The sequence below is a fragment of the Sorex araneus genome, chromosome 2 (assembly GCF_027595985.1).
Source record: "Sorex araneus isolate mSorAra2 chromosome 2, mSorAra2.pri, whole genome shotgun sequence".
Classification (NCBI taxonomy): domain Eukaryota; kingdom Metazoa; phylum Chordata; class Mammalia; order Eulipotyphla; family Soricidae; genus Sorex; species Sorex araneus.
Window position 1 is genome coordinate 2,114,137 of NC_073303.1, and position 27,408 is coordinate 2,141,544.

The 27,408-nt window shown below is 69.8% G+C and overlaps 2 protein-coding genes across 4 annotated transcripts in view; one reads left to right on the forward strand and one right to left on the reverse strand.

Moving 5' to 3' along the window:
* SLC22A23 (solute carrier family 22 member 23) overlaps positions 1-23,050 on the forward strand; it is a 72,611-nt gene extending 49,561 nt beyond the window's left edge. Inside the window, exons 4-11 of one of the 3 annotated variants that reach the window (XM_055126769.1) lie at positions 12,560-12,728; positions 13,528-13,655; positions 14,823-14,925; positions 15,572-15,804; positions 16,728-16,760; positions 16,842-16,865; positions 17,402-17,525; positions 21,022-23,050. In XM_055126769.1, the coding sequence (XP_054982744.1) occupies positions 12,560-12,728; positions 13,528-13,655; positions 14,823-14,925; positions 15,572-15,804; positions 16,728-16,760; positions 16,842-16,865; positions 17,402-17,525; positions 21,022-21,376 (1,169 nt within the window). In that variant the 3' untranslated portion in view covers positions 21,377-23,050. Of the gene's footprint in view, positions 1-12,559; positions 12,729-13,527; positions 13,656-14,822; positions 14,926-15,571; positions 15,805-16,727; positions 16,761-16,841; positions 16,866-17,401; positions 17,532-21,021 lie in introns of those variants that run through there. The other 2 variants (XM_055126770.1, XM_055126771.1) reach the window with 2 other exon arrangements.
* A 577-nt stretch (positions 23,051-23,627) lies between these two features.
* PSMG4 (proteasome assembly chaperone 4) lies at positions 23,628-26,442 on the reverse strand. Its single transcript, XM_055127614.1, has 3 exons — positions 26,190-26,442; positions 24,836-24,911; positions 23,628-23,797 (listed from the first exon to the last, which is right to left on the reverse strand). The coding sequence occupies exons 1-3, from the start codon at positions 26,358-26,360 to the stop codon at positions 23,676-23,678; spliced, it is 369 nt and encodes a 122-aa protein (XP_054983589.1). The 5' UTR covers positions 26,361-26,442; the 3' UTR covers positions 23,628-23,675.
* Between the last annotated feature and the right edge of the window lie 966 nt (positions 26,443-27,408).

Sequence of the window (27,408 nt, forward strand, 5' to 3'; positions counted from 1 at the left end):
GGGCACGTGTCAGGGCCCCGGGGCCACGCGGCAGGCCTGGCCGTCTGGGGTGGGAAGTGGCCCTCGACCCCAGGGCACCGATGACCAGTCTGTGAGTGCTCAGCTGGGCAGGCGGCCACGGGAGGTCACAGAGCCCTTGGCCCCTGTCTCCGGGCCCCTGTGCCGTCTGGCCAGGACCTAGAAGGGGGGACTGGCCTGGGGCCCTGGGGTGCGACCTCATGGCGGGGACACTCGCAGTTGGGCTGGCAGCACCGAGTGATGGGTCTGAACAGGGACGGCCCCCGGGCGGCACCTTGGCACTGTCCACTCCGGCCCCTGCAGCGTGTGAGCTGGGCCCGCAGCCGTACACGGACGGGCCCTGCGGCACAATGGCAGCCCTGCCCGTCGGGGCCTCGCACAGCATCGGGTGAGAGGTGGGACCCGGGGCGGCCCAGGCGGGCATGCGCTCGGCCCCGGGCCGGCTCCCGGCCACCCCCGCCGTGTCCAGGCCTCCTCCCGGCCCTGCGCTCAGGGATCCCGGTGCCGCCGGGGGTCTTTCCCGCTGCCCGCGCGCCCGCGCCCGCTGTCGGCCTGACCCTCTCTCGGCCGGACTCGGGCCCGGTGGCTCCTCTCGGCGCCACGGCCGGGGCTCCCCCAGGCCCGCATTCTGGTCTCGTCGCGTCTCGCACCCACGCGCGGCTCCCGACTCTCAGGCAGGCCCACCTCGGTGCCCGCGTGGCCGTCGAGGCACAAGTCCTTATGCCCCAACGGGCAGGGCTGCGTGGGGGTGCCGGGAAGCCCTGCTCCTCTCTGGACGCCGAGAACCCGAACCCTGGGCCACGGCCCCTCGCCCCGATGCCGGCTCCAGGCTGCAGGCCCCGTGGTCAGGCTCCGGCCCTGCTTCAGGCAGTGGCGAGTCGGGGGCACACAGGGCGGAGCCTAGGAGGGGCTCCCGCGGCCCCTGCCCCGACCTGTGCTGCTCGGTGGCTCCCAGCTGCCCTCTCGGGGCGCCGGACGCCTGGGCCTGCTCCTGGCCCCCGGGCCCCCTCCCAACTCGGGCGGCCCCGGCCAGCAGGAGGGAGGCCCCGGGACACTTGGACCCCTCTGATTTCAGTAAGCCTGGGCGAGCGTCCACCCTGCTGTGGGCAGTCAGCCCTGGGCATGCTCTCCCGGCACTGCCCCACGGGAGCACGGGGAGAGGACAGGGGCCAGCACCGTCCCTCCGCTCGGCTGCCCGAGTGGGCCCAGGAGCAGAAACTCGGGCTGGGGGGGGGCCGGACGCACCCCCCAGGGCAGGAAACCCTCCAGAGCTGTGAGTGGGTGGGAACGGTCCTGGGGGCGGCTCCCAGCATGACCCCAGGGTTTGGAGCCCGAAGCCGGCTCAGCCACCTGCCCCCCACCCGCCCCACGCCCCTCGACTTGGCTTGCTGCCCGAGTAGCCAGCAACACCAGATCCCTCCCCTTCCCTCCTCCCCTGGCCTCGCTCCCCTCAAAGCCTAAATCCTCGGCCTTTTCCACCGTACTCTGGTTACCCCGACAAAGGCCCCTGCCTGGGGCGCTCGTGGGCGGGGCGTGGGCGGGGCGGGTTTCTCTGCTCCCCCGGGGGCCTCCCCCCATCCAGCCATACAAAGGGATTTGGCCTGCTGAGCCTTTGTCGGCTCAGAGGGACCCTCCTCTGGGCCCGGCAGTGTGGATGTTAAGTAAGATCTGTTGCAGGCCGGCGGGTGCTTCTGCAGGGGAGCGAGAGCGAGGTTGGTCACGTTACTGGGCGCGAGAGGCTGGTTTTGCAAAATAAAAATCTCTGTCTCCCACCACAAATTAAAAGCCTCACTCAGAGCAGAGCATTAAAAATTAAAATGCCTGTGGACGGTTCTAGCTCACCACCCCTGGAATGCGAGAGGGAGCAGGGCCCCCCGCCCCCTCCGGCTCCCCCCGGAAAGCCCGTTTGTTACCGCCCTGGTGGGAAATCACTCAGCCGCCCTGCAGGAATCAGTGCTCATAAAAAGGGAAAAAAAACGTTTTTTTCTATTTGCATTCTTCTAGCGGCCCGGCCCGAGGGCGCTGATGCACGTGGGGCAGGACCCGCCGTCTCTGTGCTCCCGTGCCCGGCTGGCGGCTGGAAGGGGGGACGGTCTGTCCTTCGGGACCAGCAGGCCCCTCAGGGTGCGGCCGCGTCTCGGCTCCCGCCCCAGCGGGGCAGCCCGGGGCTCCCACAGACCCCGGGAAGGGGCTGCCTCAGGCCGGGCGAGGGGAGACGCAGCCTGCCCCTGCCCTCTGACCCCTCGTGGGCAGCACCGTCCGGAACCCGCTGGTGACCACTGGTGGGGGGGCGTGAAGTCCAGTTGCAGACTCTTCTCCGAGGCCACGGGAAGGAGCCCTCGAGGTGGCTCTTGTCTGCGGGTCTGGGCCGGACGCGATGGCACCGTGGGCAAACCCCGCTCGAGGCCCGGTGGGCTCGTCACGGCCTGTCCACCCCCCCCGGCTCCCCTCCCCCCTGCCGAAGCCGCCCCCACCGGCCACAGGGATCTGCACGTCTCGTGACGCCCACGGTCTTCGCCCTGCAGGGGCGGGCTGGGGCGGGCTGGGGCGGGCGTCTGTGGGGCGAGAGGCCTCGTGCCGTCCCCCCAGTGGGCCCTCAGCTGCTCTGGGCCCGGACGGGCGGAGGCCTGCGGGGAGGGCTGGGCCCCGCGGAGCACCCCCGGCAGAGCCACACTCTCCAGAAGGCCCCGGGGGCTCCAGGGACAGTGCCCTGCGGGAGGGTCAGAGTCGGGGGGGGGGGGGGGCGGTGACTGGGCTCCTGACGAGGCCCCGGGTCTCCGAGGAAGGCAGGACGGGGCAGTGCAGCTCGGAGGAGGTGGCCCGGGGCCCAGGGAGCAGCTGTGCTCTCCTGGGGGGTCGTACCAGGGTGCAGGGGGTGAGCAGAGCCCGGGCCGGGCAGGGGCCGGGCGGGCAGGAAGGAGCCGGGGCGGCTGCCCCGTGACTCGACTCTCCCTGGGGCTCTGTCTGTGCCCGGGAGGAGACAGGCCTCCCGGAACGCGGTGGGCCGGAGACCAGGCCCGGCGCTCTCCCATGACCGCGCCCTGACCGCCTGCCCCGGCCGCAGAAACACCTGCTCTGGCCTGCGGGCGCGGCCAGGAAACCGGTGCCCGGACACGCCAGCGGGGACGGTGAGGGCGTGTTGGTGTTCGTGTGGACACGCGTGCGGCCCACGGAGCTCGGCCCACACCCGGCTCCGCTTCTCCCTCTGAAGAAGAACCTTGTGCAGTTCCTGCCCTCGGACCCGAGTCCCTTCGTCCTACAGCGGCCCCAGAGCTGCCGTCCGGGCTTCAGGCCAGGCTGGCCGCGCCCGACCCCAGCTCCCCCCCCTCCCGCCTCGGCTGCACTGCCCACTCGCAGACTCGGTGCCGGCACCTGGCGTCTGTGTCGTGCCCACCCTGGCCTGAAAAGGGGGGGGCGAGGGAGAGGTGGCCCCCTAATGGTCCCCTAAAGGCTTGACCGAGCTGAGTGTCGCCCACGGAAGTGCTCGGCGTCTTATTTTCCTTACTCTGTTGTTTCCAAGTCGGCACCTGCTTATTTAAAGTGCGAATGCTACTTGATTTCAGAAGAGATTTATGGGAACTCCCGATAAAACTTGCATGGGTAGCCAAGGGTTCGAGACTTCGTACACTCTCCGATTCAGACTATTTCACAAGCCAGAGGGGGTGAAATTCAGGTTCCACGTGCCCTTCCTTCCTCCCCGAGGGCGTTGGCAGCGCGTCCTTTCCTTGTTGCGACACTTTCCTCCAGGTCCTCGGCCAGGGCTGTGGACAGAGCCGGCCCACGCCTGCCCCTGTCCTCGCCGCGTCGTGGCCAGCAGCCAGGCGCAGAGGCAGGGGGCCCTCGCCTGGGCCGGACCCCTCTGGGGAACTCCGGGCTCTGCCCTCCCGTGCGTGTCTCTCGGCTGCCCCTCCCGGGACCGTGTGCCCAGGGCGAGCCCTTTCCCCTGCTCAGCCCTGCCCCGGTCCCCTGAGGTCAGCGGCCAACCCTCGGGCGGGGGAAGCAGATAGACAGCTGGGGGCAGCCGGTCACGGCCGCTGGCGGCTTGCGGAGGGTTTTCACTGCTCGGCAAACACGGGGCCTCCCTCCCGGATGAGCGTCTCGAGGGCTGGTCGTGCTAATAGTCAGGTAATAAACGGCTGAAGGACTTAAGGAAGTTCCTGTGTTTAAATGACGGCCGTGGAGGGCTGGGCTGTTTGCTGTGTTCTTAAAGGTTAACTCGCGGTGACAGTCAGGAGACGTGGAGCCGGGCAGGCAGTGGAGTCAGGACACGAGTCAGGACACAAGTCAGGACACGAGTCAAGACCCGGCCTTACGTCCTGCTGCCCCAGCTGAGCCCGGCAACACCGGGGCTTCAGCGCCAGGGGTCAGCTCCTGCGCTCTGACCCTGGGCAGTTACTGGCCACATCGGGCTGTGCCCAGGGGCTGCAGCGATAGCACAGCGGGGACCCTGGGCGTTTGCCTTGCACGTGGCCGACCCTGGTTCGATTCCTCCGCCCCTCTCGGAGAGCCCGGCAAGCTACCTAGAGTATCCCGCCTGCACGGCAGAGCCTGGCAAGCTCCCCGTGGCATATTTGAGATGCCAAAAACAGTCACAGCAAGTCTCACAGTGGAGACGTGACTGGTGCCCACTCCAGCAAATTGATGAACAACGGGACGACAGTGCTACAGTGTTGTTATTATTATTGTTATTGTTGTTGTTGTAGTTGTTACTGCAACACCAGCACAGACAACCTGAGTTCAGGGTCCCGAGACGCGAGACCCCAGGGTCCTGCTCGCATTGGGACGTGCCGTAAAGTGGGATTAATTCTGTGCCCGGGACCAGATGTGGTGAGGACAGGGTGGCCACGCTGGCCTGGGCCAGCTGACGAAGGCCACCGTGGGGCTCGGGGTCAGCGCAGCCGGCAGCATCCAGACAGGACGCAGGCGGGGGGGGGGCTGCTCTGCCCTCCCTTGGCTCCCTGGAGGCAGATTCTGACCCCCACCCAGGTGGAGTCGGGAACGGGGTCCCCCCAGGGGCCGGGGGCAGGTCAGAGACCAGCAGAGCGAAGAGCAGGCCCTTCCCCAGCACCGCCCCACCCCCGAGCACGCCCAGGAGAGGCTGACCCCCGTGCCACCGGGTGCAGACCCCCAGAACGGGGAAGCCAGGCCCCCCCTCACGAGAAGACTCGCAGACCAGGGAGCGAGGACGACCCTCGAACCCAGAGACCAGAGACGGGCTGACGCGCGCTTTGGGGTCCCCCGCACCCACGTCTCTGCCTCTGCCCGGAAGCTTCCTGTCCTCTCGGCTGCTGAGCCCCAGGGCAGGGTGGGGGGCGTTTCCTGCCCGAGCCCCCAGCAGGGGGGCGTGGGAACCCAGCGATGGCACAGCTGCCCCAGCTCCCGGCCCCCAGGCCCTCGCCAGCAGCCGCCCTGAAGGACGCGGTCAGCTGGGCGCAGGGTCCCGGGGCTCGGGCCGGTGCTCGATGCGTCCCTGCACAGGGAGGCGGGAACCGGCGGTGAGCGGGACGGCGACACTTCCCGCGCGGGGCCGAGCGTCCTTCTGAACGGCAGGTTTGGTGTCGGGGGTCCGAGTGGAGTGGGCTGTTCCCGCCCGCAGTGACCCTCTGAAGGCCTGTGGCTCCCCGCGCCTGACCAGACCCTCAGAGAGTCAGGCCTCGAACCCAGCACCCGAGCCTGACTGGGACCCTCAGAGAGTCAGGCCTCGAACCCAGCACCCGAGCCTGACCGGGACCCTCAGAAACTCAGGCCTCGAACCCAGCACCCGAGCCTGACCGGGACCCTCAGAAACTCAGGCCTCGAACCCAGCACCCGAGCCTGACCGGGACCCTCAGAAACTCAGGCCTCGAACCCAGCACCCGAGCCTGACCGGGACCCTCAGAAACTCAGGCCTCGAACCCAGCACCTGAGCCTGACTGGGACCCTCAGGAAGTCAGGCCTCGAACCCCAGGGCACCTGCGAAGCGTTCACACAGACACGCCGCGCGGAGCCCGTATCACTTACCTGGGAACTCGGCGCTAGCCTGGGAGTCCCTGGGCTTGGATTATCTTCTCCACTGGGCAAATTGCTTCCTCGAGCCGTGAATCAAACCTGCTTAATCACTCGGGCCCTGGGCTGCGTGTGTGAAGTGGGAGGAGAGGACCGAGTCCGGTTACAGTGCTCTTCTCCTCCGAGACAGTTAACTTTCCTTTCCAAGCCTGTGTGTCGTTTTTCCTTCCACACAAGGCCCCTGCCCCCGGGCCGGGGGAAGGTGAGGCTGGCCGGCCCGACGTGCCTCGCTGCCCGGGCTGCCGCCTCTGCACACCCCACGCGCCGTCCGGGGGGGTGCGGTGAACCGGCTCTGGGCCCTGCTCCTTCCCACCGTTCACCGTGTCCACCAGGCCCGCGCAGCTGAAGGACCCAGCGAGCACGTCTGGGTCTGAGTGGCGGCGTTTCCGTTTCAGCGTCCCCAAAGACCTTAGAAAGGCCTCACAGGGGCTGTGTGTGTCTGTGTCTGTATGTGTGTCTGTGTGTCTGAGTGTGTATCTGGGTGTGGTGTATGTGTCTGTGTGTGTGGTGTATGTCCGTGTGTGTCTGGGTATGTGTCTGGGTATGTATCTGTGTGTCTCTGTATCTGCATGTGTCTGTGTGTCTGTGTGTATCTGCGTGTCTGTGTATCTGTGTATGTATCTGTGTGGTATGTGTGTCTGTGTCTGTGTGTGTGGTGTGTGTCTGCATATATATATCTATGTATGTGTATGTGTCTCTTTGTATGCTGTGTGTTTGTGTGCTATATGTGTTGTATTATGTGTGGTGTCTGTGTCTGTGTGTATGTGTGTGGTATGTGTGTATCTGTGTGTGTCTGGGGTGTGTGTGTGTGTGTGTGTGTGGTGTATCTGTCTGTGTGTTCTGTCGGGGACCAAGCCCTGACACACGAGCGTGCATGCCAGCACTGAGACCCCCCGGTCACACACACACACGCACGCACGCACGCACGCACACACACGGCGCGTTCAGTGACTGGCGGGAAGGGCCGTGCAGCGGTTCTGAGGCCTCGCGCTGCCTTTCCCCGGGACACGAGAGGCTGGAGGGCCCTGCTCCGCGCAGAGCACTGGGGTGGGATGACGGGGCAGCGGAGGCGGCCGTGATACCTGGGGGCCTGTGGTGCCAGGGTCACACTCAGGGGTGCGCAGAGGTGACGCCGTGCCGGGGGCAGACTTGGCGTCCTCACGTCCCGCCCCAGGTGGCGACCCCAGGCCCTTGCACCGTCCTCGCCGGGGCCCAGCAAACCGCAGACTCCGGGAGCCCGGCCCTGGGCAGAGGCGTGCGTGGGCCCCGCCCGCGTCTGTGGGCCACTGTCTGTGGCTGGACTTGGTGGGCACCTGCCCTTTGTCCACACAGGCAGCCGGGCACCGTTTCCACAGCGCCGTGAGCCCTCCGGAAGGAGCCGGAACTCCGTGCGCTGCCATCCCGGGCCGTGCCAGGGCCCTGCGGCCGCTGCGACTCTCGCACCAGCTGTCCCCGTCGTACGAGGGTCGGGGCTTTCCAGCGGGTGGCACCTGGTCACCCAGAGCAAAGGGCCGCCGGGCCCAGCCTCTCGGGGCTGCATGTCTGAGCTGCTGGCTAGGGGGTGGCGCTGTCTGGACCCCACAAACGCGCTGGACACGCGGCCTTCTGGCCCTCCCCTCGGCTCTCCTGGTGCCCCGGCACTGCCGTCGTCGTGCCTGAGAGAGACGGGAGCCGGCGGGCTCCGCGGGGAAGCCTGGAAATTCCGGCCGGCCCTGGGGCTCGGCCCTGTGCCCTGTGCTGGGCCCGCAGGAAGCAGAGGCGGGGCGGGAGGTGCTCACGGGCACCGTCGTTAGCTCTGCCTCTCGGGGTCACACTGGAGGCGTCAGGTCTGGCTCGGGGCTCCGGGGGAGAGGCTGTGCTGGGGGGGAGGGGCACAGGCCGACCCTTCCCCAGAGGGTGGGGCCGGAGTGGACAGAGCAGCCGATGGACACAGGCTGGCGCGGGCTTGAGTCGTGGTGTTTGCGGGCCGCACCAAGGAGAGCAGCGCATGGGGGGGAAGCGGGCGGGGAGAGGTCCTCACGGCAAGGCTGGGCATGCCCCGCCCCGGGGGTGGGGGGGCCACCAGAGGGACGCCCCCAGGGCGCGAGGAGAGGACCCTGCTGGCCGTTGAGAAGGGGGCGTGCCTGTGCCCCTGAGGGCCTGTTCTAGAACGTTCCTCGGCCCCTGCTGGGAAGGAGCCACAGCGTTGCCTCCATGGGCAGGCTCGGCCCAGGGCAAGAAGCCGTGTCAGGGCAGCCCCCGCCCAACTCGAGGGCACCCAGGCAGGGGTGAGGGTGACGGGGGAGCAGATCAAGAGGCTGTCAGGCCGGGGGGGCCCGTGTCTCTGACCCCACCCGGCCCCTGTCTCCGACCCCCACCCGGCCCGTGTCTCTGACCCCGCCCGGCCAGTGTCTCTGACCCCCACCCGGCCCGTGTCTCTGACCCCCACCCGGCCCGTGTCTCTGACCCCCACCCGGCCAGTGTCTCTGACCCCCACCCGGCCCGTGTCTCGGAGCCCTCCTGGTGGGGGCTGCGCCTGGGGCCGGGGGCAGAGGCTGCCCCTGGGGGGGCACACCTGTCCGTTGGGCTTTATTGCGTCCCCCGAGGCAGCGCCCTGCAGCCCGTCCCTTCTTTCCGTCCCGGCCGGGCAGGCGTGCGGCCAGTGTGTGCCTGTGTTGTTTGTGTGGCCTCGCGTGTTTCAGCTGCCAGCTGAACTTGCCAGGCCTGTCGGGGACGGGCTGCAGGTGGCCGGCCGTACCCACCTGCACATTCCTGCCCGTGCCGCGGCCCCGCCCCTGGCCCAGCCGGGGGACCCTGAGCTCCGGGTCCCTGCACACCCACCGGCCTCGCCCTTGGGTCCTGGGGGGACCATTTCCCTGACAGGACAATACAGGTGAAACGCCCGTCTCATGCTGGAGCCAAACAAAGAGGCACGAATACGTCACCCCAGCCAGCCAGGGAGGGTGGGGGCCGCCCCGGGCATGAGCAGGCGGAGGGAGAGAGTCGAAGACACCAGCCCCCCCCACCCGCCTGGAGCCGTGGGGGCAGTGGACACTCCCTGGACGTGTCTGAGCAGGAGCACTGCACGTGGGTCCCCACACCTGGAGTCCAACCTGCAGCTGAGACGGAAAACACGGCACGAGGGAGCGGCGAGGCCCACGCCGGCAAGAAACGCATGCCAAAGGCCAGGCTCTGCTGGGCTGCTCTCACGGCCAGGGCTGGGGGTCTCCGCGGCCGAGGGCAGGAATGGGCCGAGTGGGCGCAAAGCGGCCTCTAACCTTTTCCTTTTGAATGTGGGCCACAAATAGGCCCTTCTGGGGCCGGAGTGAGAGCACGGCGGGGAGGGCGTGTGCCTTGCAGGCGCCGAGCCTGGTTCCATCCCCGGAGGGTCCCCCAGCACCGCCAGGAGGGATTCCTGAGTGCAGAGCCAGGAGTCAGCCCTGAGCATCGCCGGGTGGGACCTAAAAAAACAAAAACAAAACAAAACAAAACAAAAAACAACAAACAGGCCCTTCTGGGATGGGCGACTGCTTTGAACACAGCGTGGACATCAGCCTTGCTGTAAGAGACCCTGTTAGCCGGGAGACCCCTGCGCGAGGGGGGCAGGGTCCTGAGCCGAAGAACGTGCCACCTATGACAGGAGCCTGAAGCAGAAGGACTGGGCGGGGGGGGGGGGGGGGGGGCGCACACCCAGGGCTCCTGTTTGCTCTTCTCGGGCTCGAGCTTGGGGAAGGTGCGGGCACACGGGAAGGGGAGAGTTCGAGCGGGCACCAGGCATCTGTCCCGGTCAGCTGTCAGAGCCACGAACCCTGCCCTGGACAGAGGCGGCGAGGACACTGCCCGGCGGGGCAGGAGGAGGGTCTGATGGTCCCGTCCGGCCACGTCCTTTGAGTCCTTGTGCGACGAGGCGTCCGTGAGGGCAGGTGTGTCTCTGAGGACCCGGCGCTGGCTTCTGGCCGTGCTGACCCGTGTCCACGCCTCCCCTCGCCTGCAGATGGGGGGCCGCCTGAGACGCGAGGGTCTCCCCCTCTGCCTTCCTCTCTGGGGTCTTCCTCGGGGCGGGGCTGCAGCTGGGAGACGGAGGTTGCTGAGAGGAGTTATTAGCGAGCGTTTCAGTCCCTGCCTTTGAGTAACTGTGTTTAAAAGGGAACCGTGGCAGAGGGGCCAGCGTGCTGTACACGGGGAAGGCCGGCACGCGGCTGGCCCAGGCTCCCTCCCGGCACCCCAAAGGGTCCCGGAGCACAGAGCCAGGAGTGAGCGCTGAGCACTGCCGGGTGTGGTCCAAAAATGAAAAGAAAGAAACTGGTAGAAACCCGTGTGTCTGGGAAGGAAGCGGGACCCCATCCCCGGACACGGCTTGGCGTGTCCCGTGCGTCCCCCGGCATCGGCCCGGCCGTGGCTGTGGGAGCTCAGTCACATGGCGTGGCCCCGCGTGGCTTCCGTGTGGCTCCACCAGGGCGACTCCTGCCTGAGCTGCGGGGTCCAGGCAAAGGCGTCCCCAGGAGCCCCAGGTGTGCGGGGCAGGGAGGCAGGGCCGGAGGGGCAGCCGTGCCTGGCCAGGCCCGAGACGGCTGCTTGCGTCTTGGTGACCAGCAGGCTCTGGCCGGGGGCCACAAAGGGCATCCACAGTCCCGGCCGCGTTTCCCGGGCCGGCGTCCTTGGCTGGGCGGCAGTTGCTGGGCGGCCCCCGGCCAGGCCCAGCCGCGCGTGGGTCTCAGGAACGCGGTGCTCTGAGGTCCCGTGCTGGGGGCGAGCGGTGCTCCCCGAGGCTCCGCACAGCTGGGCGGGGCCTGCAGCAGAGCCCGGGACCCCCCAGGCGGGAGCTGCCGCCTTCTGCGGGGTGTGGGGTGAGCAGGCAGGCCGGCGGGCCTGGGCACTCGGCTGTTTCTGATGCAAGGCACCGTCCTTTTGCACAGCTGAGTAATATTCTGTGGCGTATATGTGCTTGTGTGTGTATGTGCCTGCGCATGTGTGTGCGTGTATGTGCATGTATACGTGTGTATGCATACATGTATGCACGTGTGCATCTGTGTGTACATGTTTGTGTACATGTGTATGTATGTTCTTGTGTGCATGTACGTGTGCATGTATGCATGTGTCCATGTACGTTTACATATGTATGTGTATATGTTCTTGTGTATGTATGTGTGCGTGTATGTGTGTGTGAGTGTGTGCGTGCGTGTGTGTATGTGCATGTGTGTGCGTTTGCACACTCAGCCACCCTCACCGATGGGGAGATCCTCCTGAGAAGCGCGTGTTGGCTGATCTGGTCCCTTCACTGGAGGTGGCCCGGATGGCTCTGGGTCTGGGGTCTGGGGTCTGGGGAGGGGGTTCGAGCCTCACGTGGGTGAGCTCCAGGGCCCCCTCAGCACCGCGGTGCAGCCCAGGAGGTGCGGCTCATTCCTGGGCTCTGTGGGGTGAGGCCCATCCCCCAAGTGTCCTCATGCCCCGTCCCCGCCCCCGCCCCCGCCCCCGCCCCTGTCTGGTCGGGGCATTTCCGCGTCTCGGCTCCTGGCTCTGGGGGTCTCTCGGGGGCGCCTCCGGGGGCTGTGTGCTGGTCCAGCCATGGCGTGGGGGCATACGAGGCCGTGGACGGTGAGGGTGGAGGGCTCAGGGCTGCTCTGGAGAGTGCTCAGGGCCCCGGGGCTGGCAGCGAGTCATGCCCGGCTGCAGATGTCCTCTCTGGAGCAGAGGAGCCCTGTGGCACTCGCCCGTGTGGACACGTCCTGGTCCAGTCCCTGCACCCAGGGGCGCCCCAAGGCCGCCAGCTCCGTCCGTCTGAACCGCCCGCAGGCCTCGTCACGGGCTGCGTCTCCCCGGCCTCTCTGCTCGCCTCAGTCTTGTGTGGGGTCCAAGAGGGGCCTGCCCCTCACAGGGCAGGGACGTGACTCGGCGGTGGCCTGTCCTCCACGCGGCCTGAGCCCCGGCTGCACGGCCGGTAGCCGAGACGCGGGCTGGACACTTGGCGCTCAGGTTACAAGGGCGCCCCCTGGTGGCCACAGGCCCTCCACGCGCCCCTGCGCTCAGAGCCCCGAGCCGGCTGGAGGCCGCACTATCCCCTGCAGACGCCCTCCGCCCCCCCACCCCCCGGGGCCACGGGCACCAGCCCTGTGCTGCTTCCTTCTCGCTGCAGAGGCCCCAGACCCCCCCACCAGCTCCCGTCACAGTGCCGCGGTGCTGCCCCACCCGCTGTCCATGTCACCCCCCGGAACTGCGCCTTGAGGGCAGGGCTGGGTTCCCACCAGCCCGCGGGAGAGCAGTGCCGGTTCTGTCCCTGGGTCTGTGCTGCTCGCCTCGGGCCGGGGGTGCCACGGTCCCTGTTTCCCCCAGCCCGGGGAGGGCCCAGCACCGCCGCCTCACGGTCACCGAGTGGGCACTGGCCTGGCAGCCACATTCCGCGGGGGCAGGGGCCGGGGCTGGGGTGAGCGACTGAGGGGCCGCGGGGGGAGGGCGGGACAGCGCGTGAGCGGGTGCTGGGCAGGGGGCGCTCACCCACCCCCTCCCCCGTGTCTTGCAGGGATCGAGCTGTGCCCGCCGGGGAAACGGTTCATGATCACCATGGTGGCCAGCTTCGTGGCCATGGCGGGCCAGTTCCTCATGCCCGGGCTGGCCGCCCTGTGCCGGGACTGGCAGGTCCTGCAGGCGCTCATCATCTGCCCCTTCCTGCTGATGCTGCTCTACTGGTCGTGAGTACCCGCCCGCGGGCCGGCGGGGGACGGGCGCGGGGACGGGCGCAGGGTGGGCGGGGCGGGGGCAGCGGGAATGCTGGTGCTCAGCCCCTCGGCCCCTCGGCCCCTGACGCAGGGAGGCGCAGACGCCCTTCGTCCCGGCCAGCCAGCCCTGCCATCGGAGTTTGCCTTCCCTGGTCAAGGCCCTGGTCGGGGCCCTGTCCCGCGTGTCACTCAGGAGCTGGCCACTGCCCACGGCCACTCTGCACCCCCACTCCCGCCCCGCCTGCCCCCACTGCCTGAGTCTGTCACCCTCCTCTGCCCCGAGGCGCCGCGTCCGTCCCTCCTGGAGGGACTCTGGGAAATATTTGTAGTAGCGACGCGGGGTATGGGTGAGGGGGAAGAATCAGGGGCGGAGGGGTCCGACCTAAAGGGGCCACAGCCCTCTCCTGGGGGAGGGGTGCCTGCCACACATGGCCCCAGGGACTCTCGGGACCCCCTCAGCAGGGCCCAGTGCCAGGGCCCGAGGGCTGGTGCATCGATGACCACCAGGGCCTGCCCAGGGTACCTACGGGATCAGCCAGGCGTGTGAGACCCCCCCCCCGGCGCTGGGCAGTGGCGTGGGGTCACGGTCAGCCCCGTGGGGTCACGGTCAGCCCCGTGGGGCGCGTGAGACCCCCCAGCAGGGGGGAGGGACGCGGTCAGCCCTGTGGGTGTGTGAGACCCAGTGTCCGGCGGCCAGCTGGGGGCACGGTCAGCGCTGTCCGGGGGTCCCGTGGCCGCGATGAGCAGAGCCCCGCGGCCCCTCTGCCCGCAGGGTCTTCCCCGAGTCCCTCCGCTGGCTCATGGCGACGCAGCAGTTCGAGGCGGCCAAGAAGCAGATCCTGAACCTCACCCAGCGGAGCTGCCTGAGCCCCGAGAGCGACATCAAAGGCATCATGCCTGGTGAGGGGCACTGCCCGTCCGAGCCCAGCCGCACCCCTGCAGGGGGCCTCGTCTTCTGGGGAGGGAAAGCCCAGGGTGGGGAGAGCGTCCGTCCCTCCACGTGGCACCACGCGGAGGGGGAGTGGGACTGTGCGCTGCTCCGCAAGCACCCAGGAGGTGGCAGGACCCCCGGGTCCCTGTGAGCAAGCGGTTTTGTGGCTTGTTTGGGGTCACACGTGGCGGGGCCAGGGCTTATCCCTGTCTCTGGGCTCAGGGGACCAACGCTGGGGCCGCCACGTGCAAGGCCAGCACCCTCCCCTGCCCCGTGGCTCCGGCCCAAGCGTGCATCTGCTAGTAAGCTGTCACACACGCGTGTGCACACGGTGCCTGTACCCAGAGCTGGGCGTCCCCGCACTGTCCCGAGGGTGCCGCCGGGTCAGCATGTCCGAGAGAACACGCACACCTCCCCCAACTTGGAACTTCCGCCCACAGCTGGTTCCTGCCTGCCCAGCCCCGTGTGGGTGGGCTCAGAGCCCGCGCGGCCTCCCAGAATCCCCCGCGGGACTCTGGGGTCAGTCACACACTTTGAGGCAAAACTGATCTGGTCCCAGAGACACTGATCCCTTAACCCAGTGTGTGCTCTGTGTGCGTACATGCATGCCAGTGTGCATGTGTGTGCATTCATGTTGTGTATACATGTGTGCGCATATATGTGTGCACATGTGTGCACGTGTGTGCATGTGCACATGTGTGCCTCTGTGCTTGCATGTATGCCTGTGCCTATGTGTGTGCATGTGTGTGTGTGCGTGCGTGTATGTATGTGTCGTGCATATGCACAGATGTATCTTCCCAACAGAGAACCTTCAAGGGCAGTTTGAGGCAGCGGCTCCGGCCAAGGCTGTGCAGACTCAGCACTCGCCGTGCTGCAGCCGACTCAGCCGAGGCAGTGCCCATCTGCGCGTGTCCTGGCCAGGGGTCGCAGCAGCCCTGTGGCCCCGGGGGAAGGGGGTGGGCATGGCTGGGCCCCGGCGAGGTGTCAGGAAGGCGCAGGGGAGGGTCGTGCTGGGCCCCGCGAGGCGCCGGGAAGGGGCTGCTCCCCTCGGCCTCTGCGTGGGAGCGAGTCTCTGTGCAGGGGTGTGTCTGGCGGGAGGGCGGGCGGGGCCGGGGGCTCATGGCCGCTCCCCGCAGAGCTGGAGAAGGAGCTCTCCCGGCGGCCCAAGAAGGTGTGCATCGTCAAGGTGGTGGGGACGCGCAACCTGTGGAAGAACATCGTGGTCCTGTGTGTGAACTCGTGAGTCGGGCCGTGCCCGGGGTCCCGACTACGGGCTGGGGCGGCTCCTGCAGTGGGCTCTCCTGGGGGCGGGGCTCTGCAGTGGGCTCTCCCGGGGGCGGGGCTCTGCAGTGGCCTCTCCTCCCGGGGGCGGGGCTCTGCAGTGGGCTCTCCCGGGGAAGGGGATTTGCAGTGGGCTCTCCGGGGGGCGGGGCTCTGCAGTGGACAGGCGGAGAGACCTTAGCTCCTGGTTTGGGGGCGCCCACCGGACCACGGGCCATATCAAAGGGCCCCAGGGTGGGTGGTCTCAGGCTGCTGCCTCCCGGGGCCGGGTGGAAGAGCAGCCGCACCCCGCAGCCCGCTCTCCGCAGACCCAGAGTCCTGCCGGGGTCTGGGGCGCTGAAGGCAGGGCACGGGCGGCCGGCGAGTGGGGGGCGCTGGCGGCCGGCGAGTGGGGGGGCGCAGGCGGCCGGCGAGTGGGGGGGCGCAGGCGGCCGGCGAGTGGGGGGCGCAGGCGGCCGGCGAGTGGGGGGCGCTGGCGGCCGGCGAGTGGGGGGGCGCAGGCGGCCGGCGAGTGGGGGGCGCAGGCGGCCGGCGAGTGGGGGGCGCTGTCCGAGCAGGGGCGGCGGCAGCGCCTGAGTCCCGCGTGTGCGCCCGCCGCCCGCAGGCTGACCGGCTACGGCATCCACCACTGCTTCGCCCGGAGCATGATGGGCCACGAGGTGAAGGTGCCGCTGCTGGAGAACTTCTACGCCGACTACTACACGGTGGCCAGCATCGCGCTGGCCTCCTGCCTGGCCATGTGCGTGGTGGTCCGCTTCCTGGGCCGCCGGGGCGGGCTGCTGCTCTTCATGATCCTCACGGCGCTGGCCTCGCTGCTGCAGCTCGGGCTCCTCAACCGTGAGTGGGCGGGCGGGGCGGGGGCAGGGGAAGGGCAGGGCAGGGCAGGGGCAGGGGTAGGGCAGGGGCAGGGCAGGGGTAGGGCAGGGCAGGGGCAGGGGCAGGGCAGGGGCAAGGGTAGGGCAGGGCAGGGCAGGGCTGGGCCAGGGACAGGAGGTATGGCAGACAGTGGCCAGGCAGGGAAACCATGGGGACAGGTAAGGGGCGTGGCCAAGAGGGCAGTGGCGGGGGCGGGGGGAGGGGCGGGGGCAAGCAGGGACATGACCAGTTGGGGGGGGCGTGATCGGGCCTGGGAGGGGCGGGGTGAGGGCGGGCAGGGGCTGGGGCCTGGCTTCAGGGGCGGGGCCAGGCAGAGATGGGGCGGGGGGCGGGGATGGATAGAGGGCGTGGCCTGGCTGCAGGGGCGTGGCCAGTCGGGCGTGGCCTGGTTGCGGTGGCGTGGCCTCTGCGGGGACCAGCTAAGGAGTCCACTGCCCCCGCGACCAGGTGCGGTGCCCGCGGGGGTGGCCGGGATCCTGAGCAGAGGGGCGGGGTCCCCACCCCTCGCCCCGACCCTGGCACGGGCTCCTTTCAGACCCGGAACCGCTTTGTCAGCCCAGGGCGGTCCACACGGCCTGGTCTGGCTGCACGCGGCCGATCAGGAGACATTGGGCGGGGGGTGGGGCCCCGGGAGTGTCCAGGTGGCCTCGGGGTCCCTGCTGCAGACAGCGGGGGCCGGGAGGGTCAGCGTGGGGGGACAGGGCGGGCTGGGCATGCTCGGCCGCGGCTCCTGGCGGTCCTGGAACCCCCGGCCCGCTGCCCTCCGTGCCGGCTGGGCACCCACGGCCCGTCCGCCCGCCGCGTGGGCCCGGGCCAGCCTGCAGGAGGCCGCTCGGAACCCCGGAGGGGCCCTCGCTGACTGCCCTCTCTCCCCGCCGCCGCAGTGATCGGAAAGTACAGCCAGCACCCCGAGTCAGGTGAGGCCCGCGCGCGCGCACCCGGCCCCGCGGGCGCGCCCGCGAGACTGACTCTGGCCTCTCTCCTCCTCCCCCTCCAAGAGTTGCAGCTGAAGTTGGCCGTAGGTTGGACACTAAGCGTATACGCGCCCCCTCCCGCCCCGGCAGCGCCCCGCCCGCCCGCATGCCAGCCTCCTGCCTGGTGCCCGCTCGGCTCCCCTCCCCGCGCCCCCGCGGCCGGGCGGCTGCTGCCCCCCCACCCCCCGCGGGTCACGCACGGTGCTCGCCGCCTGCCCCCGGCGCTGCTGGTCACGGCTGCCCACCCCCGCCCCGCTGAGCCCGTGACGCGGCCTCGCGGGCCGCCCCCCGCCCCCCGACCCCCAGCTGCATGCCGCTGCCCCACCGGCCTCCGCCGGGCGCGACGTCGGGCTGGGCCAGGCTGGGCCCCGCGTCCCTGGGCGGGCCGGCCCCCGGGCCAGCACTGGCCGGGCCGTAGAGGCGGGCAGGGTGACGCTCTGCAGCCCGAGGGCCCTGACCTCACTGCCCGCCGGAGGCCCTGGGTCTGCAGGGGCGAGAGCACCGGCCCCCCCTCCCCGGGAGGACGCCGGGCCGCCCCCGCCCCGCCCGCCGGGCCCCGCTCACCGCCCCGTGCTCCCCCTCAGGCATGAGCGACAGCGTCAAGGACAAGTTCTCCATCACCTTCTCCATCGTGGGCATGTTCGCCTCGCACGCCGTGGGCAGCCTCAGCGTGTTCTTCTGCGCCGAGATCACGCCCACCGTCATCAGGTGCGGGGCGGGGCCGGAGGGAGGGGCGGGGCCAGTGAAGGGGCGGGGTCTGGGTAAGGGGCTGGGCCAGGGGCGGAGTCAGAGGGAGGGCGGGGCCGGGAAGGCCAGGCAGACCCTCCGAGGGCAGCGGGTCTCACGGTCTGGACGTCACACTCGGGGAGGTGGGAGGGCCTCCCAGGGATGTCCCACCACGTGACCCGGGCCAGCTTTATCCCACAGCCCGGGCCCCTCCCCCCAGCCGCCACGTCCTGGCACGGGAGGGGGGCTGCGTTTCGTGTGTCGTTTCCGTCCGAGGGGTGTGACCTTTCTGGGGCTGTCCTGGGTGGGGCCGCCGGCCAGTGCTGAGAGTGTGAGAATGTTCTGGGCTCAGCAGAGCAGTGCTGCCCCTCTCCCGTCTGTGTGTGTGGGGGGAGGGGGTCTCACTGGCATTTCTAACACCTGCCCCCGCAGATGGGGCCCTGGGCATGTGCAGGCGCTCATTGGGCTGTGCTGGGAGGGGGCCCGCGTGGGCCCGCATGGGGGCACAGCTCCCCTCTCCTTCCCACGCCCACGCCGGAGCCCGGCCAAGCCCTCAGTCCCAGGGTGCAGGGGGCCGGGAGCGGGCACCGGGTCTGGCTTCCGTGCTGCACTCCTGCCAGCATGCCAACCCCGGGAGGCTCGCGTGACCTCATCTGGGCTCGTTCTCCGGGTTCTTATCGCTCATGCCAAGGCCGAAGGCTGCTGCATACCTGCAGGGCAGTGCCAGGGGGCTGCGTGTTTATGCAAAGAGCAATTAAGTGGCAGGTTCTGCGGCCCCGCCTCCGTGGGAGCTGAGGTGAGGGGCCCAGCCCAGCTGCAGCCTCACCCCTGCAGAAGAACCTAGCCAACGGGCTCAGCTCCTCTGTGGCCGGGTGTGACGTCCTGGGGGTGGGGGGCAGCGGGGCTGGTTCTGGCCGCCTCCGTGCTCACAAGGTGCCCGCAGGAGGGGTGGACCCGAAGGGACGCCCAGCAGGGGAGTTCCAGGTCCCCTGGGTCGGAAATGGGCCCCCCGCCAGACAGACCCACCAGAGGGCCAGGAAGGGCGGCGGGCTCTGAGACGCACTTTCCTCACGCAAACCAGCCTTTGTCAGTGGCCTGCACGAGACACTCAGATTAAACAGTGGTGGCCAGGCGGGGGGACTGGAACAGGCAGAGCTCAGTGCCCGGAGCCTTCCCCGCCCTGAGCACCCTGGGGAGGGCTGGCCCTCCTGCAGGCCCGCCAGGGCCCAGAGCACTGAGTTCCAGGCAGGGCAGGTGGGCCGGGCTGGAGCCCCCAGGCCGGGCCACCTCGCTGAGTGGCATGATCGAGTCTGGGGGAGGGCGTGGCCTCAGGGGCAGTGATGAGACTCTTCCTTCTGGGGCAGGTTCTTTATATCTGCAAAAACAGGCACAAATCCTTCTCTAATTGAAACACAGAGAAAGGGCGAGGCACCGGAGGGACAGCACAGCGGGGAGGGCGTTTGCCTTGCATGTGGCCGACCCGGGTTCAATCCCTGACACCCCATAGGGTCCCCCGAGCACGGACAGGCGTGATCCCTGAGTGCAGAGCCAGGAGTCAGCCCTGAGCATCGCTGGGTGTGGCCCTAAATGGGGGGGAGGGGCGATTCTTGGGTCTCGATGCCAGATGCCAACCCCGTGCTGAGCAGAATGATTGGCAGTTCGCACGCCCCTTTGGGCAGACTCGTCCTTCCCCCTAGCCTGCTGTGTACAGAACGAGCCTCGGCCAGATGGACTCGCGGCCACCCGTGGGGGGAGGGGGAGTGGCCGTGCTCACACCTGCCTGGCCCGGCAAGCGTGGCTGCATGCTGCCCCCTAGTGACGAGCTGCGGGGAGGCAGGCGATGCTCCTGGCCGCCCCTGGGGAGGGCCGTGGAGCTGGTCTCCGGGCCGAGAAAGAACCAGACAGGAAAATGATGCAGAGTGGGACCCCACACTTGGCCGGGCAGCGTCCCTGGGGGACAGGCACGTGGGGACCCAGAAAGGCGGGTCCGGGCACTGTCGTCTCCCCAGGCTCCTCTGGGCGCCCCCGGGGCCTGTGCGTTGCTGCGTGACCGTGAGGCCCGCCTTATTCTCTAAACAAGGGAAAAGGCCAGCGGGAAGTCAGCTAGGAAGTGGGCCGGGTCTGTGGACGGGCGGGGGAGAAACGTCACTGTCCCTGCCTCCCTGTCTCGGTGCCTGCACGCACTGGTCCACGGGCCCGTGTCATGTTGACGTGTCACTGTCATGTGCTCTGGGAATGGGGCTTCCTCCTGTGTTCGCTGTCTCTGCCAGCTGGTAGACAGATGATTCTGGACTCGGGCAAGGACTCGCGTGTCTGCGTCAGAGCCACTCACAAGGCCACCCACGGCCCGGCTGCTGTGGGCCCGGAGGGTCCCGCTCGGGGGCAGGGCTAGAGACTTCCTGACAGGCCCTGAGTTTGACCCCTAGGAAGACCCCCGAGTATCATGCCCCAAGAAACCACCAGGTGTGGGACAACCCTGCAACATACACACACACACACACACACACACGCATCATTAAGCCAGCAGACACAAGTCCAGACCCCTGTCCTCTGCCCACTGGCTCGGGGCCACCCCGGGACGGCAGTTGCTTGCCCCCTTGAGACGGTCTCTCTGCTCCCCACCCACGTGGACCTACAGCCCGCAGGGCACCAGACAACTGGACATGCGGCCTTGGGGGGCCACTGAGCAGGCACTGCTGTCTTGGCAGCCACGCGGCAGTGTCCCCCGGGATCCGTCTCTGCCTGAGGCCGGTGCCACAGCCCACTCGGGACAGCTTCCCCGGGGACCTTGGCTCGTCTCCAGCTGTGGCGAGGAGCAAGCCCGGTGACGGACGCCCGGGCTGACCTGGGCGCCGACCGCCCCGCACAGCCACACAGCCTGGGGGTCCGCGCTGTGGCTCAGGGTGCACGAGCGGGTTGCAGCCCTCATCCGGGGGTGTCCCCACCGTGGCCCGGCCCATTGCTCCCGTCTCCCATCACCTGTCTCCCTGCTTAGAGCTCAGAGCCCTGGCCTCCAAACTTACTTGGCCGACACCCCCTTTTCAGAAAAAAAATAAAAAAGTCCCCTTCCCCCTGGAGACTGACCACCTGGAAGAGAGCACCCCCGGCTGCACTGGCCTCCCAGAGCCTTCTGGGAAGCCCTCCAGGCTTCTCTCTGCCGACCCCGAGCCACCTGCCCCCCCCCAGCTGCTGTGACCATCTCCTTGGCCCACCCCACGGGCAGGCGGGCCGGGACGTCCAGCCCCCTGCGTGCTCCTTGGCCAGTCGGAGACTTCCTCCCCCGCTCTCGGCTGACCCTCCGTCCCCCGGCCCCGGGAGGGGCCGCGTCCATCAGCGTCCTGGGGCCAGAGGGGGTCCAGGCCTTCCTCCCCCGCGGGTGCGCCGTGGGCGGGGCGCGTGGGCGGGGCGCTGTGGGCTAGGCCCCGCCCCTGCGGCCTGGCCCCGCCCCCGCTGACCTGCCTCCCGCCCGGGCCCGCAGGGGCGGCGGCCTGGGGCTGGTGCTGGCCAGCGCGGGCTTCGGCATGCTGACGGCGCCCGTCATCGAGCTGCACAACCAGAAGGGCTACTTCCTGCACCACGTGCTCTTCGCCTGCTGCACCCTCATCTGCATCACCTGCATCCTGCTGCTGCCCGAGAGCCGCGGCCAGGCGCTGCCCGAGAGCCTGTCGGGCGGCGAGCACTACACGCGCCGGCCGCTGCTGCCGCACCGCCGCGGCGAGCAGCCGCTGCTGCTCACCAACGCCGAGCTCAAGGACTACTCGGGGCTGCACGGCGCGGCGGCCGCGGGCGACGGGCCCGACAGCGCCACGGCCAACGGCATGCGCCCCGCGTAGCCGCCCCGCGCCCGGACCCGCCTCCCTGCCGGGGGTGTTTGTATTTATTTGGGTCATTTTTACAAGAAGCACTTTACACCCTCTCATGAGCTCCGCAGGGGCGTCCTCCCCCGGGAGGGGGTCCCGCACCAGCCTGCCCCCGCCCGCCGGGAGGCCAGTGCCGTGGAAAGGACCAGAAGCTTCGCGCCCCGCCCCCACCCCGGGGCTGGGGACGCCCGCGGCCACACGGGCGGCCGGACGCTGCCCCCAGGGACCAGAGGGGGGGGCGGGGCGGGGGGGATCAGCGGCCCCTCCCTCGCCCAGCACCACCTGCAAACTCGGCGGCCGTGGGGCCCCCACACCGCGAGCACACATCACACCGACATCACCAGCCTGCAGGGCGGCCACGCGCCGACTCGACGCTCAGAGACCGGGACCGGGCAGGGGTGGGGGAGGGGGAGCGGCGCCCCCCCAGGTGAGTGCCACCGGGGTCTCCCTCCCCGCCCCCGGAACGCAGAGACGGACAGAGCGAAGCAATAACTCCCCAAACGCCAGGCCCGGCCCCCGCCCGGGTCTGCCCCGCCGCGCCCCCCACTCCCGCTTCCCCTCGCCTCTCCAGCTCAGGCTCCTCCACCCGCCTGGAGTGCTCCCCACAGCCGGCACCGCGGGGGCCACGCGGACAGCCCCGTCCTTTGGGGCCTTTTTTTTTGTTTTTCTGGAACTTCCCCGTCCCTGGCAGTGTCTGCACAGGCCGTGCCCAGGGAAATCTGTGTCCCTGGTCCGGGCGGCCGTGAGGACACGGAGGGCCGGGTCAGGGCTGACCGCACCCCCGGCCCCCCCACGCCTGCTTGCACCGTGCGCCCGCCCACCTTCGCGTGCCAAACCAGATACCTTTTGCCTTTTCTCAAGTACTTGCTACAGAGCCACCTGGGGCCGCCCAGGCAGTGGAGGGGGCCGTGGGGGGCGGGGGGCCCCCAGGTCGGGGTGTGCGGGGACCCCAGAGGACCGGCTCGTTCTGCCTCGCATCCTTCCCCAGCGTCCCAGTGGTGCCTGCCGGGGCCTCCGTCCACCTTAAGTGACTCACTAGGAAGCGTCCGACAGGGCCAGCGGGGGACGGGGTGGGGGGCCATGGGGGGCGGGGTGGAGGCTGGGCGCCTGGGGATGCACCTTGCTCGCTCCCCCCAGGGCGGTCACTTCTCAGGCTGCTCCCTGGGCCGGGCGCCGGGCTGGCTCTGCTCTCGGACCCTGCCCTGAGACGCCACGCAAGCCGGACCGCGAGAGGCTGGCGAGGAGGGGGAAGCGCCAACACAAGCCCCGCCCGGGGGGCCACTCGCGGGGCCATGGTGCCCCTGGCGGTGGCCGGGCCCTCGCTGCCGGAGCCCCCCACGTGTCTTCCGTCCGTGTCGCGGGCGCGCCCCGCCGTCCTCCGTCAGATCCGTGTCTGTCCGTGTGTCCCGGGCCACTCTGGAGGGGTCCCTCCTAGCACAAGCCCCGACCGAGCCCTGAACTGTCGAAGCTGAATGTCTGCATGATGTCACGTGTCGTCCCCCCGGGGAGGGTCCGTCTGTATGTGCAGGACACGATGCTGCCCCCTAAGTTTTCCTCGGGAACATCCTCCCTACCTCATCTGATGGTACCCACTGGAGGCATCTCACCACCATTGGCCACAAGTAATAAACGACCTGCTTACTCATAGCGCGTCCTCCTCTGCCCGCACCAGGTCGGGGCGGGGGTGGCCAGCCGGGGCCCTTTCCCCCCACACCCGAAGGGTCCCGCAGGGGCCGGGACGTGACCGACCCTGTGGTTCTGGGTGAAGTTCTGCTCGCCCCCAGCATACGGACAGACGGCACCAAAACACGCCCCGGGCCTGAGTCTCCGGCCCTCTCCTGGACTGGAAGGCTGGCCGGCCGCGTGCTGCCCAGCTGCTGACCAGGCCTCGTGGGGAGGGCAGCATCCTGAATCCAGGCCCCCCACCCCCCGCAAAGTGCCTGTGTATGAGCCACTAAGCCCCCTGGGGGCCGGTTGGAGCCGGGGGTGTGGGCGGGACAGGCTGGGGGGAGGTCTAGCCTGCTGACCCATCGCCCCCTTTGAGCTCAGAGACCCTCACGGGACCCCCATCCGCATCCCTGAGTGGGAGCACAAGGTGACGTTAGGCCCACCCTGTGGTGACGGAGAAGAACCTTCCAGAAACAAAGGTGGGAGACGCTGGCCTTGCACACAGCTGACACCCCACCCACCCCCCAAGGAAAGAACGGACGCCAGCACACTGGCCTGGGGTCAGTGGGTGAGAGAGCATCGTTTATTCAGGCCAGCAGCGCGGCTAGAACTTCTCCGGGAAGGCCTCCATCTCCTCCTTGATCCTGTTCTCCACGAGCAGCGTGACGCCGCTGTCGGCGGTGGGGAGGTTGTAGCTGACGAACACCTGCTTGCGGGTCTTCCTGGCTACGGCGAGAGGAGGGGCCGCTGGGCGCGCTGGGGGGCCTTGCTCCCGCCCCGCGGGGAACCTTCGGCAGGAAGCCCCGGGCCTGCCGGGGAGCGGGTGGTCCTCGCCTCCGGATGCTCCCACGGCAGCCCCGCGGCTCCGCTGTCTGCCTGGCCCGGTCCTCAGCCGCGCAGACGAACACGCGGGCGCAAGACACACAAGGCCAGGGCAGGGCCGAGGCTCTGAGCCTGGGCCGGGCGGGCGGGCAGGCAGGTGGGCATCACCGCACACGCCCGTGACGCCTGCCCTGGGGACCCCCACTCTCCCCGGGTCACTCTGAGGCCCCGGGGACCCACTACCCCGCAGTTCGGAGTGCACGTGGGTCACAGCCCCGGCTCCTGGCAGCCCTGCGCGGCGCCAACCCCACCCCAGGGCCCCCCGACATTGAGGTTCACCGTCTCAGGAGGCTGGGGAGGGGCTCCCGGGCCTGACCCCCCCCCATCTCCCGCATGCCGAGGCGCTCAGCCTGCTGGGCCCTGTGTGGCCCTGAGACCCCCGCCAGTGAGCGCAGGGGCCAGACGCGGGGGCTGGGTCTGTCTGCTTCCTCTCGGTCGCCATCAGAGGACACGCGCCTCGGAGGAGGACAGAGAAGGGACCCTCCGGGCCCAGGAGGCAGCGGCCCAGCCAGGCCTGGGGAGCTGCACGGGCTCTGGCGCCACCAGGGGCCCCTCAGGAGGCACATGCTCGGTGGGGGGCGGCCGGGGGTCCCCAGGGGGAGGCGCAGAGAAGAGCCCGCCCGCCCGCACAGTCCAAACCCCGGCGTGCTGGGGGCCGTCAGGACGCCCGGGCCAGGCCTGACCGGGGGCTGGAGTCCGGGTCCCAAGGCCGCCTCTGTGGGGCCGCCCCGCCCACAGCGAGCTTCTAGAACCTTCCATCGCCCCCGCCACACACCCGCACAGGAAGGGGGTCCGGAGGGCGTCACCTGCGCCCGGGGCGGAGGGAAGAGGCACGAGGGGAGACCCCAGGCCCAGGGCTTCCCCCGAGGGGCAGGCACGTACCGAGGCGCTGCGCCAGGCCTGTGGACGCTGGGTCGGATGCGTCTCCGAAGAGGGAGGTGGCCACGGGGACGGAGTCCTGAGATCAGGGCAGCGAGTGAGGCCGCGGGCCGGGCGGGCAGTGCAGGGGGCCGGGCAGGCCCGGGCGGCCACGCCAGGCTCAGGGGGTCTCCCAGCGGACGCCCCAGGCCAGAGACACAAGGGCTCCCTCGGGACCACGGCCAGGCCCCCCCCATCACAAACACTAATCAGCAAGCACCTGGCGGGCACCTGCCTCGCACACGCGGCGACCCGGGTTCGATCCCCAACACCCCACGCACTGCGGGAGGATCCCTGAGCACCAGCAGGCGTGGCCCCGCCCCAAGACAACAAACAAACACGCGGTCCTTCCCCCTCACCAGCTGGGGAGCAGAGGGCAAGAAGGGGGGGGCACACGCCCACACGCGGAGACCCGAGTTCCACCCCCCCCATCGCCCACAGCAGGGCGCGCGCGCGCCCCCCCACCGCCCCCCGCCTTCCGTCACAGCGTGGACGGTCAGCCCGAGGCCTGGACGTGAGTCCTGCCCAGGAGGGGGCCGGCAGCAGCAGGCTGCCGGGAACAGGGGGACCCACCAGGAAGCAGCCCCAGGGGGTGGGTCTCCCAGAAACAAGCCCCGTCGTGCCCACCGCGGCTCAGGCCTCCCCCCGTGCCACAGGGACCCCCAGGCGGAGCCATGGCAGACGCCTGACCCCAGGACCCTCACCTGCTGCCTCCCACCTGGCGCCCAGACACCCCGGCATCCCCTCCCCTTGCCCGCACCTACCTGTCCCTCTAGCCCCCCCCCCATGTCCCTCTTGGCCCATGTCCCCTCACATCACTCTCCGTCCCCATCCCTCTTGGTCCCCCGTGTCCCCCATGACCCCCTGTGTTCACCACGTCCCTCTTGCTCCCCATGCGTACCCCCGTCCCTCTAGGTGTCCCCCGTGTCCCTCTTCCGTGCCCCCCTGTGTCCCTGTCCCGTGTCCCCCCATGCCCCCCGCCCCCCCGTATCCCTCTTGCTCCCCACGTGTACCCCGTCTCTCGAGGTCCCCCCATACCCCCCATGTTCCTCTCCCGTGCCCCATCCCTCTAGGTGGCTCCCGGGTCCCCTGTGTACCCCCATCCCTCTCGGTCCCCCGAAGGCCCCCCACGCCCCCCGTGTCCCCCTCCCGCGTCCCCGTCCCTCTCGGGCCCCCCACGTCCCCGTCCCTCTCGGTCCCCCCGCGTCCCCCGTGTCCCCCTCCCGCGTCCCCGCCCCTCTCGGGCCCCCCGCGTCCCCGCCCCTCTCGGGGCCCCGCGTCCCCGCCCCCTCGGGCCCCCCGCGTCCCCCGCACTCACGAAGCGGCTGCACATGGCCACGGCCAGGTTGCGCAGGTGCGGCGTGGCGCCCACCCAGAGGAACAGCGAGTCCGCCAGCCGCATGACGTGGAAGTGCACGAGCTGCTCCCACAGCCTGGCGCTGAAGTTGTGCAGGGACACATCCCCCGCCGCGGTGCCCGGCCCCTCCATCTGGGCCGGACCGGACCGGGCCCCGGACCGCGCGCGCCGCCGCAGCCGCCGCCGCCGCCGCCGCTCCAGGCCCGAGCGCGCCGGCGCGGAGACGCGCTTCCGGGGGCCGGCGGGGCGGGGCGGGGCTAGAGGCGGGGCCGCTGCTGGCGGGCGTCTATGGAGGGGCGGGGCCCCCTTTGGGGCGGGGCTGGGGCGGGTCTCTGGCGGAGGGGCGGGGCCTCAGTGGCGAGGCGTCTGGCGGAGAGGGCGGGGCCTCCTGGCGGGGCGGGGCCTCCAGGGCGGGGCCGGAGCCGGAAGGCGGGTGTGAGCAGCAACCCTGGAAAGAGGCGTCCGCCTCATCCCGGGCTGTTCTACCTGGGAAGACCCCCAGCCCTGGCCTGCGGACCCCCTGGGGCCAGATAACCAAGGACCCCAGGGCAGCGCCTCCTTGCAGAGAGCCCCGCCTGGCCCCTGGCGCCAGGAGGCCAGAGTGGCCTTGAGGGACCGCCCTGCCCGTCTGCCGAGAGCCGCAGGTGCCCCCGGCCCCTCTTCTGCCCAGACCGACCCCTCCCTGCCGCGGTGACCCGCCCACACGCCAGGCCGTGCCCCGCGCCCCTGCCCCACCCCTGTGCGCTCCGGCCTGCGTCCCCCGGCACGTGGGCACCGGCCAGCCTTGCTCTGCTGACCCCCGTACACACCCGGTGGGCGGTGACGCTCTTTGGGGCCCCCGGGAGCCCAGGAGAGGGTAGTGTGTCTGCCCCACCGCTGAGGGTGCAATAAAGGTGTGCACAATACACCCACCGGGTAGGGCCACTCGCAGCCAGCGGGGGCTCCATCCCAGCCCCCCACACGCTCCCCTGGCCCCGCGCACTGCCAGGACGATCCCGGAGCTCAGAGCCGGGACCCAGCCCTAAGCACAGCCAGGTGTGACCCAGAAAACACAGTGTGCGAAGGGGAGCCTCCCCGAGCCCCAAAGCAGAATGATGTGCGGGCACAGCCCCCACCCCTCCCCCTGCCTGAGGCACCTCCAAGGGGCCGCCCTTTACCGGGCTCTGCCTCTCATCAACTC